At 51.4% G+C, this 15149-nt stretch overlaps 1 protein-coding gene across 1 annotated transcript in view; it reads left to right on the top strand.

The window, feature by feature from the left end:
• MTMR4 (myotubularin related protein 4) overlaps window positions 1-15149 on the top strand; it is a 56810-nt gene that overhangs the window by 11729 nt on the left and 29932 nt on the right. The window contains exon 2 of the mRNA XM_086763073.1: window positions 8285-8355. Within this exon, the coding sequence (XP_086619199.1) occupies window positions 8353-8355 (3 nt within the window). The 5' untranslated portion in view covers window positions 8285-8352. The remainder of the gene's footprint in view (window positions 1-8284; window positions 8356-15149) is intronic.

Raw genomic sequence — 15149 nt, 5'->3', positions numbered from 1 at the left:
GGTGGTTATGAAGTTCAGCTTGGGTCCTTGGCTTTGGATCCCTTCTCTGCCGGCTGGGGATGAGAGGCCTGGAGGCTGGGGATGGTGGCAGGCGGTGGGGGCTCTTCAGGTCCGTGGTTCCTCCGTGTGCCGCTGAAATGAATGAGGGATCTGTCTCGCTCTCTGCTGGTGTCTCAGCTTCTCGCTGGCTGAGATGGGAAGTGCATCGGCGCAGAGATGGCAGCGTGTGTGGCATCGGGCAGAGCCTTTGCCAGGCCCTGTTCTCTGCCAGTTCGTTGGGAAGATGAAAGGAGGAGGAGGCAGAGGCTGACCTGGCAGGGGAGCATCCCTGGTGTGCTGCTGCCACCTGGTGCCACCGGCTGCCCCCAGCCCCTTGGCTGCTTCTGCAGAGCAAGGTGCTTCACTGCCACAGCCTTGGTAAGAGAAAGGAGATGGCCTTGAGCAACGCACGCTAACCGTCCTCGCTCTGCGGTATGGGAGGCTTCGCTCGCAGGTACTGGTTTCCCCTGGAAACTCCTGATTTCACTGTCATGAGCGTAAAGAGGGAACTCAGCTGGCAGGCAGACACACTGATGAAATTAATTATGCTTAAAACTGTTGCAGTGATAGACAGCAGTGCTCGTTAGGGGTCTGGCAAAGTGCTGGGCTCTGTTCTCTTCCCTTGTAACCCTGCACACCTTGATGACATCTGGGTGGCACTGCGGGAGGCATCCTCCCAGCTGGAGTCTGTAGCAGAGTCTGCCTCCGCACTGCCGCCTGGCACACGGCATAGGCGGTGTCCTGGCTCCTCTCTGTGTCTGGATGGCCTGACTCCTGGCAGAGGAAAGGATGGGAGAGACAAAATGGCGCTGGAGAAGCGGTTCTGCAGCTTGGATGTGCCGTAAGGATCTCCCCATCGCCTGTTCCTTCAGTCTTCCACAAAACAAATTGTCATTAGACCGCTTTGATGGTGTCCCCAGGCTAAGCTACTCCCTGGGCCTGAAGTGCAGAGATGATAGCAGGGCTTCACTACGTGCGTATCTCTGGCCCAGCCTATTGAGGTGGGCGTTTTTCAAATTCTGGTCGTATTTTCCTCTCCTGAGCTCCAGTCTTGTTTGCCCATTTTCCCCCTCCAGCTCTGTCCACACCCTCTTCTACATTCCCGCATCCACAGCTGCTGCTTTTGCTGTTTCTTCCACCCTTGGCAGTCCCCACTCCACTATTCACCAGCACGGACCCCAAAACTGCCAGTGCGCCGGTGCAGCTCCCGCCCCGGGGTCCTCAGCCAAAGCAGAGACCCCTGTTGCCACCAGTGTCTCTGCCCTCGGGGTCTGCCTTGCTCTCCCCAAGTTCTGCAGTCTCCAGCCCATCTCTCCTCATGTATTTACTTTTTCCAAAACTTTCTTCTGTTCATTCTTACTTTGGCAGCGGTGCAACTGTTGCGGCAGTGCGGGGCCAGGCCTGCCGGCAGCGTTGCAGGCTCACGGCTCGTGTAGGATCTGCTCTGGTCTTCGCTAAAGAAGAGCCTTGCTTTCGTCAGGCGCTAAGCACGTGTGGCTGCTCCGGGCACACCTGACTTCTGCCGTCATCTTTCTGCTTCCTTTTTACTGCAGAAGATCTTGTTTCTTCTGAGTGAAAAAGACAAAATACCGTGTGCATGTCCCCTCCTCCCTCTCTGTGTTTCCCACACGCTCTTCTCCTTTCCCTGCAGAAGGCACAAGTTCTGCTCTGGTTTGTCGTCTTGCCTCTGACCCTGTGCTGTCTCTTCCTCGCTGTTACACCATTCTCCTTCCCTTTTATTCTTGGTTTCTCACCTGCCTCTGAATCCTTCCCCATGCTGTGTAGTTTCTCCCTTGTTAAAGGCAAAGCTCGCCTCTGCTCCTGTTCACCTCCTGTGACTGACTTTTTTCCTGCTGTCATGATCTCTTTGTAGCCCGTTCAGACTGAAGTCCCTCGTCTCCTCGGCCTGCCTTACCCACCGTACTGGAACTGCTGGTGCAAAAGCCTTGAGCTTGGCGAGATCTCCAAATTATTCTCATCCCCCTTCCCCGTTCAGGAGGTTTGACTCCATGGCAGTTGTGCTCCTGAAATCCCTTCCCTAAACTCGCTCTGCCCATTTTCTCCCTCATTCTGCTGCTCTTTCAACACTTCCTTAGGGATTTGCTCTCCCGGCATGGCTCTGGTGTCTGTCCTCCCGTTGCTCTGTGCTCTCTGTAATCTTATCCACGTGCACACGCTCAACTCTCCTCCCTTGCAGCTGGCACATGCATGTACCCTGTCTCTCCTTGCTGCCTAGCTGTCAGGCGGGCAGGGCTGGCTCATCTGTCCCGACGGTACCCGCCTGACTCCAAGAGGGACAGCGGCGCCGGCTCGGAGGACAGCCTTCCGGCATCTCCACTGTACAGCTGTATAAACTGGGACTGAGAGTGTGCACGAGGACTAGCAAAGTGCTAGCCACATCTGGGTGTGTTCTGGAGAGCCAAAAGGTGACTTTCTCCGGTAGGATGGTGCTGTGCAGTCAGGAGCATTTCCGGGTACAGCAGCTTTCCCCATCTCTCTGCAGGCCTGCGAAGAGCTGCGTTCTGTGTCCTGGTCTGACCTCTTGGGTGCAATCGCTGTTTGAAAGCAGAGTGTTCCAGAGTCGAATACAAGAGGAGTCTAATCACTTTCCAGAGAGGTCGTGATGGGTTTTAAATATGAAGGGAAGCACTTTGAGGGCATTTTAATAATGAACTGGCTCAGACTGGACAGCCAGGAAGGGTTTGCAAGCCGTTGCCCTCTCCCGGCTGCCGCGGTGGCTGTGGTCACGCCGGAGTGGTGCAGCTCTTGGGCAGTCGTGGTTCTGCGCCGTGGGCTGAGGGAGATGATGTCCGTGTCTTGCTACCTGTTGGTCTGAGACGGTCCCCTGGTACTCGGGATGGTTATTGTGTGTGCAGTGCCATTGCAGGTACCTTCCTCCCCTGGGAGAACGTCTCTTACCTTCCCCACACCTTGCAGGTGGGTTGACTTTGAGCGTGAGATTTGGTCTGTAATCCTGAGTCACCATTCTCCTTGGGAAGAGCAGCCGGAGGTGGGATGTGCCAAGGGCATCGTGGGCCGCTCTGCTTACTTGGGGACCTGTGGGGATTCACGTATTCAGACCTGGACAAAAAAAAAAAAATCTGATCCGTTTTAAGTACTGTAAGCAGTAAAAAGGACAGCGTTTTTCATAAGCTTGATGGAATTTGTCCAATTCTGAAACATCGTCTACCAGTAATTGGATTGAGTTCTATCCCTGTCAGCAGAGTTGCCTGGAGCTGACTATACTTTGCATAAATACTTAAACATACTGAAAAAGTCTTCTCTCTATTTTTTTTTTTTTTAAGCTGCGTATGTGAACTTCTTTTGCTGTGGATCACTAGGTAGGTTTTGTCTTTTTGCTTCAAACTTGCTGTCTGAGCTCTGGCCACCTGGAGGCAGTTGTAGCCGTGGCCCCGGTGGCGCTGGGGACAGAAATGCCATCAGTTTGCTGCCTCTGCAATTTACTACTTTTATATATTATTGCAGTAGACTTCTTGCCTGCACCTTGTCTGGCAGCTCTCACGGAGGAGACTGCGGGGTCCTCTAAGGTACGTGACCTGGAAAACAGCAGCCCTTCATCTTGTGGGTAGTTCTGGGTCTCTGGATTCATGCCTTGCCTCTGGTTATACCCATGTGCAGTTGAATTACGATCACTTAGCGTTGCAGAGCAATCCGAACACTTTGGCAACTTGTCATCATCATCATCATTCTTCAGCGTGCCATTCCTAAGCGCTGGTAGCCTAATCTTTTAATAGTTATCCATCAGTAAAAGTTTTCTATTGTTGAGGACCAGCTGGTAGTGGCCTTCATTAGAAACAGCCCTCAGACCTGTAATTTTGCTTAAAATAACAAAGACCGACCTACACAATCTGCTTTGCATGTGACTGTGTGGTCTGACAATTATATTTTTAGCCTCTAATTAGTTGAGAGGCTTGAGATGGCTGTTCCGTTTCATTTGGGATCAAAGTAACGCTGATTGGGTTCCTGGTTGTTTCTTCTGACATCTCCCATTTAATACTGGGACTTGGTTTTCCCCATTAAGTACACCAGGACTAACTCTACCATTTTAGCTGAAATGAAAACAAAATCTCTGCCCGGGGCAGGCGCTGAGCGCAGAGAGCTTCGCTCCAACTGCAAACAATCGGTGAAGTTTTACAAGCAATTAAAAATGAGTCTTGTAGCGGGAGGCGTGGAGCTGCCAGCGGGGCCACCCACCTCGCCTGGGGTGCACACCGAAAGCAGCGTCGCAGCGGCACTGACGAGGCTGGAAGCTGTAATCAGCGCTTGCTGTGTTTCCCGCCTCTCCAGAGCTCCCTGTTCACGTCTGAAATACCCCTGCGCCCCGATGGGCATCCTTGCTCCCTCCCAAAGGACCTCTGCTCCCTGCGGCGTGCCAGCGGCAGGTGATCGCAGGGAGTGGCCGTGCTGTTCGTTGTTTCTCGCTGTCTCCTGAGCCCGGCTGGCTGTGGTTAGTCGGGCTGTTCTGAAGGCAGAGCTGTTAAGCTTTTCACAGGCTTTTCTGTGAGGCTGCCGTAAATACACGCTGGTGAAGGGGTGATACGCTTTCACAGCACCTCCTTGAGAGGTGGAGAGGCAGAGAGAGAGTAAATGTTTCTTCTGATTTTTTGATAGCCTAATTGTTTGCTTGGAAAGTCGGATTTTCTCGTGCACATCCAGTTTATATCACACCTTGACTTAGTTTGCAGCTGAGAGGCGACTCGGGTGTTTGAGTCCAGAGCTGCAATTCAGAAAATGGAGAACAATGGAATCGTCGTCTGTGAAATGTCTGGCTCGGGGGTGGCTGAGCGTCCCAGAGGAGGACGGGTCCAGCTCTGCAGGCAGAGCTCGCACCTTCTGTCCGGGCTCTTTTCTCGCAGCCCCTGCATCTCTTCTAGCATCTGCAGCACATGAGGGCAGAGGTTGCAAGACGGCCGCGGGTTCGGTCCCTGCCGCTCTGTTTTGCACTGAGAGGCAAAGATCCCTGGAGGAAATAACGCAGTTGCGTAATGAAGTGTGCAATAACATGCGTGAGTCACATGGGCAAGAGGGCTACGGGGAGAGCAAATTAAGATTTTTACGAGTGTTCTCAACTCTGACACTTCCTTATTATCCGAGGGTTTGGCTCCAGCATTAATAGGCCCAGGGTAGGATACAGGCTATAAAAATGTTCAAGCGAAGTGAGTTGTTTTCTCCAGTTCTGCACCAACCCAGGTGTGTCAGGCAGCATCACCGCGCTGCCTCGTCAGCAGGCCCAGCACGGCTGGCGCTGGCCTGCGCCTCCCTGCAGCCGGGCACCGGGGAGGGCGGTGGGCTGCTGGCTCTGCCGGACCCCAGCTGTGGGGCGCGAGCCCTGCCCTCTGCCTACGATTGCGCAGCAACAGAACGAGAGGCTCTGAGCTGGGGCTTCCTCCGTGCATGAAAGGGCATCGTGCTCTTTTATTTTCTCTCTGGCTTCATCCCATGTCTTTGTCCTGTTTCTGGTCACTTCATTTGATTTCAGTGTCAGCCTCTGCCTTGGCTGGGTGTAGCAGGCAGCTGAGTCCAGCCCATCCCCAGTGACTGAGACTTTAGAGGGGCTTCTAACCTGGATTTTGGGGGAATCCAGCCTCCTGCATAGGAAACCACTGCTTGTGTGGTTGCAAAAGCGCATGCATGACTTCCAAAGGAGAGGTGGGAGGTGCCAGCCCAGAGAGATGTTGGCAGCTGCCAGGCTCCCTCCCAAAGACTGGAGACCGCTCGGCTGGAAGCTGCGGTGGCAGAGCCGGGAGACAGTCGAACACGGCAGCCTTTGAAAGGAAGAGGACCACAGCCAGCCCTGAAACGGGGGGTGTGTTTGGGATGCTGGTGGAGGAGCACATGGAACTGCACAAGCGCACGAGCAAAGTTGCCTGCAGATGGGTGGACTGGGCCAGGTGTAATTCAGGTAGTGCTGGAGGCCCAAGGCGTTCCTTGGCGATAGGGATGGCATTTGGGTTTTTGTGGTATCTCCTGCCTTCCATCACCCCATAAATCCTCGGGATCCCCTTCGTCTTCCTCACTGCTCCAACTAGGAGGAGGAAGCCCTTGGGGGTGGAGGAGCACGCATTCCTGCGGGCTGAGCTAATGCGGCAGCAGGAGTCCCGGCTCCCCTGTGCCGCCTTCCTCTTGGGCAACTGGCTTTCAGGAACAGCTTGGGGGATGGGACCGAGGAGGAACATCCTCAAATATGACATAGCCAGAGAGAATTGCAGTTTCTGTGATTACTGACTGCTCCTACAAGGGAGCAAGTGAGAATCTGAAGCAGCCATGACTTAATAAATTGGTACAAAATATACTGCAGGAAAAGTACTCGCGTGTCGTTCGGTGTTATCAATAATTCAGGTATCTTCAGATTAGTGAACAGAGCGCACTGAACATGTTCCTTCCCTTGCTAATTGTGCTTTTCACCTACATTGCAAGTCACCAGCTGCAAGAACTCTCCCTGGTGGCAGAGTAAGCTGCTACTAGACTTTTTTTTTTCTATGAGGTCTGACCTGCTTTGTCATGCTACATAGTGGGGAAAAAGGTTTTTGTAGTTGAAAAGAGACGGTCTGGGTTTAAAGGGGGATTCTGCGGTATTTGTCTTTTCCCATTTTTCTAGGAAAAAAAGTCGATTCCCGTTGTGAGTTTTTGTCATATTTTCCTGAAACTTGCTGCTCTGCTTTCAAATGTCAGGTAATATAGTGTACAGATTTTGAGTCCTTTCTGAACTCCCGTTCCTTTCTCCTGTCCTCTCTCATTGAGTGCATGGCAGGACATGAGAAATGAACTGAAAGCACAAGCGTAATTATTCCTCCCTGACGGCCCTGGAGCTCCCCGCTGCATCACGCAGCGGTGCTGGAGGACTGGCGTGCTGCTTGCTCATGGTGAAGGTTACATTTCAGAAATGACTCTTTAGTGCTGGCATTCAGCTGGGCCTTCTGACGTGTAGCTGTCAAACCTCACGTAATTCTGGGCTGGGAAAGTAATCCCTGAGTGGAAGGAAAGCCTTGGCTGGGTATTCAGAGCCTCTTCTGTGGCTGACTTGATTCCTCAAAGGCAGGAGGGGGAGTCATTCTCAGCCGGATTACGTTGTGCGAGACGTTTAGACAGTCTCCAATTCCACATTTGCTTACATTTGTATTTTACCTAAGGAGGAAAAAGTTAAAGTAAATGGTGGCAAAACTTACGAAAGGCCTTGAGCGTTCCTGGGGCGTTGGCGTGCTACAAGCTGCTGGACACTGGCAAAAATCAGGTTTGGTGGTTGAGCTCTAAGCCATCTTCAGGCTACGCTTAAATACAGAACATCCCCACTTAGAACATCGTTATTTTTAAAAACTGTTGGGACACATGCATGCAGATTTCCATACGACTTGCGCGCAGAGTGAAGGGCTGTGCAGGTGGGTGAGTGGCACCGGGAATGGGAGTGCAGAGAGCAGCTACGGAGCTGTCAGCTCGTTTCCAACCGCAAGGTTTAATTGCATGTAATTGTAGTGTGTGTGGGGCTGGAAGAGCAGAATGGAGGCCAGAATGTGGACAGATGAGAGAGATGTTGGTGATCAAATGATCTCGTATCAGAGAGATTTGGCAGAACCTCAAGAAAGGATCTCTTCCTCCATGGAAATCCTAGGATCCACTTGTGGGACCACTCGATGCCATTGGAAAGGGTCTTCTCGGAGCAGACCTTGCGCAAGTCTTGTCGCTTGGCTTTTCCTCCACTACAAAAGGCCTCCTGTGCCCAGTCCCCCTGCTAGCAGGGGGAAAGCTGCCAGAAGAGGCTGCTCGTTTGTGTGGCACTTTGAGCTCTTGGTCCTGCCCTACCTCCTAGGCGGGACAATATTTGATTTGAGAGGTGATTTTCCCCCAAGACCGCAATGATCTTCTCCGAGCACCCAAATTTTGTATGAGGAAGCGTCCTCCTCAGGTCCTCGAACCATCATGACCAAGTCTTTCTTCCTTCAGCTCCCTCCCGCGCTGCCCTGAGCTGTGCTTTTTGTACCTCTGGGGCGTGTGCTGATGGGTGACGAGTCCTGCGTGCTGTGTGTAGTGGCTGCCTGAAAGGATTTGGTGTCTCCCCTGTGATGCTGATTCTGATTTCCAGCAGCTCCTGAAAAGCGCACTAAGCAGAGGTTGGCAGTTGGTACGGGATGCTGGGCTCTTGGTTTCTTTCCCCCCCCCGCCAACCTCACCTCTATTTTCATACTGAACTGTCCTTACAGTTGATCTGAGTTTCTGCTCTTTGCTGCAGGTGAGACTTGTGGAAGAACAAGGAGACTGAGCTGTGATTGAAGCAGGAGATTTGGACTGTGTCTGAGGATGGTGAGTATGTGTTCTAGTCTGCTTCTGCCCTGTGGTCGTGGTTTAGTTCGTTCTCTGTGTGTCCAAATTTTGCACTGCTGCTAAATGGGTGAGAAGAAATACAAGAGTGGGAAAGAGTGCTATGGTATTGTCCGCTATATGTAATGATATCATATAGAGCGTTTCAATTCTTGTGGCCAAGATGCAGTTGGTAGAAGTTTGCCCCTGAACTTGTTATTGGAATATACTGGAGAAAAGTAAATAAGGCTGGAATCCTCTTCTGCCTCCTTAAACTACTGACATGGTCATCCAGTTTTTGTGGTTTACTGAATTGTTTTGACTTTAAAACTTCGTACTGGGATTTCTCATTCTGTTCCTCTGTCAGCTCTCAGTAGAGGCTTAACACCATGTTAATACCATGCTCTGGTGCCACCAAAGCAGCAGAAATTTCACAACAACTAGTCACAGAAAAACATGGTATAAAAGAATCTGGAGAGGCCGAAACACAGCCAAAACAGCCAGATTGCTGATAAACTCGAAGAAAGTGTCTCTGAGCATCTCTGTGTCTTGCCTCCAGCAAGAAATAACCCAAAATACGCACAATGTGATGAGAGGACGAAAGCCGGAGAGCAGGACCGTTGAAAGGCGCTGGAAGTGTCGTTGGGGCGGTAGTCTGAACAGGGCTTTGAAGGTGACGTGGTGGTCTGCAGATTGGGCTGTGGCGGGCAGGGAGCCTGCGCTGCTGCAGGAACACGGTATTACCATCAGCTCCGTGTTCGCCGCTGCCAGGAGCACATCATTATGTTGGAAGGAGTGCAGAGAAGAACAGCAGAAACAGTCAAAGGGCTGGAAATTCAAATTGAGGACATTAAAATTTAGGTTAAATGTGTTAAAAAAAAAAAAAAAAAATCTGGCAGACTGCTTGAGGAAATAGTGACGTCTCCTCTGGGATTGTCCCCCATGTGATCCATTAACAACTGGAATAGAAAAGGAAATGTGCTCCCTGCATTAATTGAACTGTCAGCTCTGGTAGTTACGCACACAGCGTTTCTGGTGTAGTCCATGTCCTTGTGCTCCCTGGTTTTGCCCAAGATCTGTGCTTTCTGTTGGAAGAGCTTCTTGCCACGATTCAGGTTGAGGAGCTGGTTCTGGGGTGGAGAGATGAAAGCACGCCCTTGTAACCTGATAAAGCGCCTGAGACTTCAAGGTGGAATTACCCTGGTGTCAGACTGGAAGTGTAAAAGACCGGATAACTTTTCTGTGGAGGATTGGGAGGAGACTGATGCGGGTGTATCCATATGTGAATGAAAAAAAAGTGAATTAACACAAGGAATGTGCATCAAAAAATCTCTCCAGGGAACATGCAAAGGCCGGGCTGGGTCCATGGAAGGCCTGGCTAGCCAGGTACCATGGTGACAGAGGGCCTCTGGTGCGTGCGCAGGGAGAGCAGCGCTGATGTGTGCCCTCGCCTGTCAGCGTCGGCAGCTCAGGGGCTTGGTAACCCAGAAAACAACTTACTGATGTTCTCGGAGCTCTTGGTAGGTTTTTCTTCTGTGAATTCATCTAGCTGCTTTTCAAAACCCAGTAAAGATTTGCAGTCGTGACACATCGCGGCAAAGAGCCACGCTGCCGAGTTGTGCAGAGTTGCCCCTCTTGCTTTGTTTCTGAACCTGCCCCGTGCATGCTGATTCAGTTGGTGGTCCCCAGTTCTTGTACTGGGAATAACAGTGAAGTGTGGTGCTGCCTGCAAGCATCTCCTTGCCCTTCGGGATTTTGTAGGTCTCTGTCACATTCCCCTTAGACCTCTGAAGAGCTCTGGACTTTTAAATTCTTCTCTGCAGAGAAGCCATCTTTAGTCCTTGTCACCGCTCTTTGGACCCGTGTTCTTTTTGGAGTGCATGGACTGGAACTTCGGACTTAGTAAAGCATGGAAGCTTTAGCTGTTCTTGATGTTCCTTTCCTGTGTCTGGACAGATACTTATCCTGACCTGGCCCTGGCTGTTGTAACCACAGGTTATTTGGTTTATTCTAGACAAGAGGGTCTTCTGCTCCTTATGAATGCCCGAAGATGATTTTACAGTTTCAAAGGACCTTCTGAAAAGGATTTATCGGGTTTATATTTTATTAAAATGTTCCTTTGATTTTTATTTATTTTTTAATTTTCCTTTTGGGGAAAAAAACCAAAAGCAAACAAAAAAACCCAACATGACCCCACCCCCCTCACCCACTCTTTTGGGAAGAGGGTATAGGCTTTTTGTCTGCCATTTCATGGGGGAGAAAGCAACTTATAACGGTGAGCTGTGGAAACAAGCTCTTGCCTCCACCTATGTACCTGGGCTTCTGTCAGCAGTTGAGGTAGAGAGCTGATGTAAACTCTTGACAGCCTCCTTTGAGTCCTTCTGCGACCTCTCTGGGGGTTTTGACTTCTGGGTTAAACGCAGGTCTGCAGGGAGGGAGGGAGGTGGGTGGCTGGTCAATGGATGCTCTTCGGGCCCTGCTGGAAACGCTGGGTGCTTAGTTAATTACCCGTGATTGCTGCAGTCAGAGGGCACAGCACCACTGGCCTCTGGTTAGCAAGGGCCTGCCCAAAAGCCTGTGCCTCACTCAGCAGCACCCAGCTGTGGATCACCGGTGGCTCTGCCTTTGCGGCTGCTACAAATGCTTGGTCTAATGTCTGTTAAGAGCTTTGTCCCTTTGCTTGTAAGGCTCCCCTCATTTCTTCCCCAATGACTAGCTGCTGGTGAAAATGACCTTGAAGACAGCACTGGTGGTGGTTTAATCCTTAACTCTGGCTAATGGAAGTCCTAACGAGCACCCAGCACCTTAATACATTACTTACAACTCACCCGGCGGGTAGGTTAGTGCAAGTTGTGCTGTTGCTCTGCCAGTAGCTCAGGGCTCGGCTCTTACTGTACAGCTCCCACAGCAGCATTCCCTCTTCTTACTGCTGGGAATACTGGGACTGTTAGACGTATGGATTTCCGTGATGGCTCATACCCTCCAGAGGGGACCATGACTGTTGATCTAGGTGGGGTTTTGCAGGTTACCCATCCCTCAGCCCCTCTTGCTGGCATAGGGACTTGATAGCCCTTGACTTCTGTCCTTTCGTCCCTTTTCTCAAAGGCTTCTTGCTTCATCTTTCTGGTATGTGCTCACCCCTGGGCAGCTTTCTGAACAGATATTAAATGCAGTATTACAGATCTATAAACGCTTCTGTCATCCTGTAAAGATGAAAAGATGGCACTCGCTATCCCACTCCTGATTTACAGGGTATAAAATAGTAACTACTCTTCACACAAGTTTAGGGGTTTATTTCTGGGAGGCCACCTCAGTGGCTCAGCAGCCTTTCAGTTCCCCCAAAGACCTCCTTAGTCTTTGAGGAAATGAACTATTTTTGTGGAGGGACCTGAAACAAAGATGCCCTTTGTGCAACAAAAGTAGAGAAGGCAGAACAAGAAGTCCTGTTGGCCATAGCTAGTCAGCTCTCTGCATCAGCTGGTGTATATCCTCTGCTAAGCAGTGGAGAGAAACAGAAATGTGTCTGAGTGCAGTTCATCTCACCCAAGTGTAGGTATCTGCTAAGCAGAAAGAGCCTAATTTCTAACTTTTAGGATGAGATAAATGATACAAGTCTCCCCCTTCCTCTCCTTATTTGTAAAAAGGTCTAGGTAAGCAGTTCCTGTCTTGATCTTAATTGAAAATGGTCAGACCTGGACAGATACAAACTGAGTACCTTGGTAACTCCCCTGCTGCTGGAGCATCTCAGCCCGCAGCAGCTGGCGAAGGCTCGGTGACTGCCAGAACCCCAGGCTATTGGCCAGAGCTGCCCTGGCTCGCGTCGATTTGCTTCTGATGTCCTGGGAATACCTCCCCAGGACAGTCGCCACCTCTTGCCAATTTTCCTGTGTTTTTTCTCCGGCTGGAGGCGGATTAGGGCAGTCTGCAATGGATGCGCTGTGAGGGACAGGGCTGTGGGTTCAGATCTCTGCTGTCCCTGGCCGTAGCCCCTTGCTTCCCCTCCTCTCGTCTGCAGGGCGACACCATCCTGCCGTGATGGAGAGCCCATCTTTCATATGGAGCAGGGATCTGAGTGTTGCCTGCTGCCTAATGAAAGTATTTACGGTAATTTTATTTGTAGTGTTGAAAAGAAATGGAGGATAAAGATGTCGGGGTTGGGAAGGGTATGCCTGTATTCGGAAGTCTGAGTCCATGCTGCTGGCAGTGGCACCTCCCTGCAGTGACTGGGACCAGTTTTCCTCTTCTCACCCTCTGGCTCCTGGCTTCCACCTTTCTGTGAGCGCTAGACTCTGCCAGCACCTGTGTTTCCCAAGGGGTTTGGGCTCCTCCAGTACTTGTGTCATTCAAGTTTTTTGAGGCACTTGCAGATCTTTGCCTGGGTGGATTGTCATTTTTGAAGGGGAGAGCTGCAGACCCATGAAGAGGAGTCGGCGGTGACCCAGCAGGCAGGTGTTAGCTGCTCTCTGAACCACCCTCTCCCTGTTGTGCAGAAAGCTGGGCTGGCCGGTGACAAACAGGTGCAATTCAGAGTGGTGACAGGCTCCAGGCCACGAGAGAGACTTCAGCATCTCGGCTGTCCTGTGCTCCCAGTACGGATTCCCTGGGCACGTGGGACCAGAGGGCAGCTCACCCCTGTGAACTCCTGTGCTGCGGCCTGGGCTCCTGGTGCATGCAGGCACATCTCTGTAGGGAATGTCGTCTCCCTTGGAGGCTGCAGGATGGCCCCTTGAGCCCCAGCCCTATCTTTGCCAAGCGCTGTGCTATCCTAGAGCCTCCAAATCCCTTTTGGGATCTTAAAGAAAGGTTGCAAACTGTTTACCTGCAGTGTGCAAGCAGAGACATACGGAGGGTTGGGAGGAGCAGCGCAGGAGAGAGCCGCTTGCAGCATGAACAGCGTGTGTTGCTAGTGGGAGGAAAAAGGGTTAATTAGTGCCCACTGGCCTGAGGAACACGCTGCCTGTGTTATATTCACCTCCTCTCTTCTTCAGAGTACACGAGACCTTTAGGTTTGTTGTGATTGGGAGAAAATGAGGGAGGTTTCCCTCTCCCCCTGCATGAACGTGCGTATGCAGTACGCAGTTATGTGAAAATAACCTTGTCTTCCTTGTTCGGTCTGGTGGTGGTTAGTGGTAACGGAGCGAGTACCAGCTGTTCAGCTGAGGAGGCATCTGAGGAAGCATTCAGGAAATCCCTCTAGCTGAGCCAGCTGAAGGAGGCTGCGCGCTCTCGGCGTTCCTGCGCCTGGCCACCCAGGCTGCCTGGCACAGGGCGGTCTCACTGCCACCGCTTCTGTCCTCTCTGGTTGATTGCATGGAAATGAGAGCAGGAGATGTGAACTGTTGGAGGAAGAGGTGAAAGCGGTGGAGTTTGTATCTGGTTCCTCCTGAAACTCTGTGAGCCTCTGGGATGCAGCTGAACTTCAGAGCAAGGTCTGCTTCTGCTGTGCACCCGGCTCAGCTCTTGGGCAGGAGTTTGAGTCTTTTTCTAATGCTAAAAGCACAAAAATATTTCCATGAAAGCAGGAGAAGATCTATTTGTGGATGTTCAGGTCAGCTTAGGTTGGAAATTCAAAGTAAAGATCTGATGAGCAACCTTTTAACTCAGCGCAGCTGCAGCTTAGGGTTCTAAAGGTCCTTCTGCAACCCGATCTGGAAACGGTCCCTGTGCCAAGGCCCAGGACTAAGCGCTGGTCCTAAATATCTCGCTGTGGGTTGGAGCAGACCTCTTACCTGCCTTGTCCCTGCTTTTGTATGTTCTAAGCACTGGTTATGTGTTGTGGTGTGCACTTAATGACGTTAAACAGTGGGGTACGCTCTGACTCTGCCTGGGAGATTTCTGTGCTTCAGCTGCTGTTGACAGACTTGCTGTGTTGCCTGTGTCCTGATGCGTGTCGGGGGGAAAAAAAAAGATTTTACAGTTTTTATAGCTATGCTTTATTTCCAGTACAGAAAGGTTCCTTCCACCTTGTGCTGCTCTGGTTTCTCAGCAGACCTCTGGCATTCAGCCCAGAGGAGAACCTGTGAGGAGCGGGGCACCTCTCCGGCCGCTCAGGTTTGGCCAAGACGAGTGCGTAACCTCGTCCGTCACCCCCAGCTCTCGTTATGTACTGACTCTGTGTGTAACGCACATGCATTTTGCTTTGTGGGCGTCACCCGGAGTGGCGTGCCCCAGAGGCTGGGCAATGCCTGACGTTCGCCCACCAGGCACCACCTAAACGGTGGAGCGGGAGGGAGCTGAGGTGGTAGGGGGATTTTGTGGCTTATCTCCAGCTGTGGTCGCATTTTCATCTAGGGCTTTGATCCTGACAGTGAGCCCGCGTGACTGTGGCCTGTGGGGCAGTCTGTGTGTTTGGTTTCTTAGCAAGGGAGTTCATTGAACGGCTTTCTGCCTCGGCACTGCTGCCCTGCAGCGACAAAGGGCAGCAGGTCTGGGTTTTGCAAAGCTGTCCCTTGGTCGAAGCAGCTCAGATTAATCTAACCCTTAATGATTTTGGGGAGAAATGCCCAACTCTTATCTGACTTGAGAAAAACCTTTTGAGATGCTGCTGATATTGCTAGGTAGAGCTGTCTGTGGTGGCTGTGGGGCAGTGACATCTAAGAGGAGCTGCAGGCTGTGCTCTGTTCTGATGATCCAGGAGCAAAAAAGCTGGTGTGATCAGAGCAAAAGAGTTGGACCTTGGACGGTAATGACAGACAGGGTTTTAATTTTGCAGTTTAAGAAAGAGATTCTTACTCTGGCTCAGCGGTGGGAGGTGGAGGGGCCGAGTGGCAGTTGGTGTTAGAAATGGAGATGGCTTT

Source organism: Chlamydotis macqueenii, chromosome 19 (genome assembly GCF_036417535.1).
Source record: "Chlamydotis macqueenii isolate bChlMac1 chromosome 19, bChlMac1.mat, whole genome shotgun sequence".
NCBI classification, from domain to species: Eukaryota; Metazoa; Chordata; class Aves; order Otidiformes; family Otididae; genus Chlamydotis; species Chlamydotis macqueenii.
The sequence above is the reverse complement of the archived record's forward strand: the minus strand, read 5'-3'. Positions and strand labels throughout refer to the sequence as shown.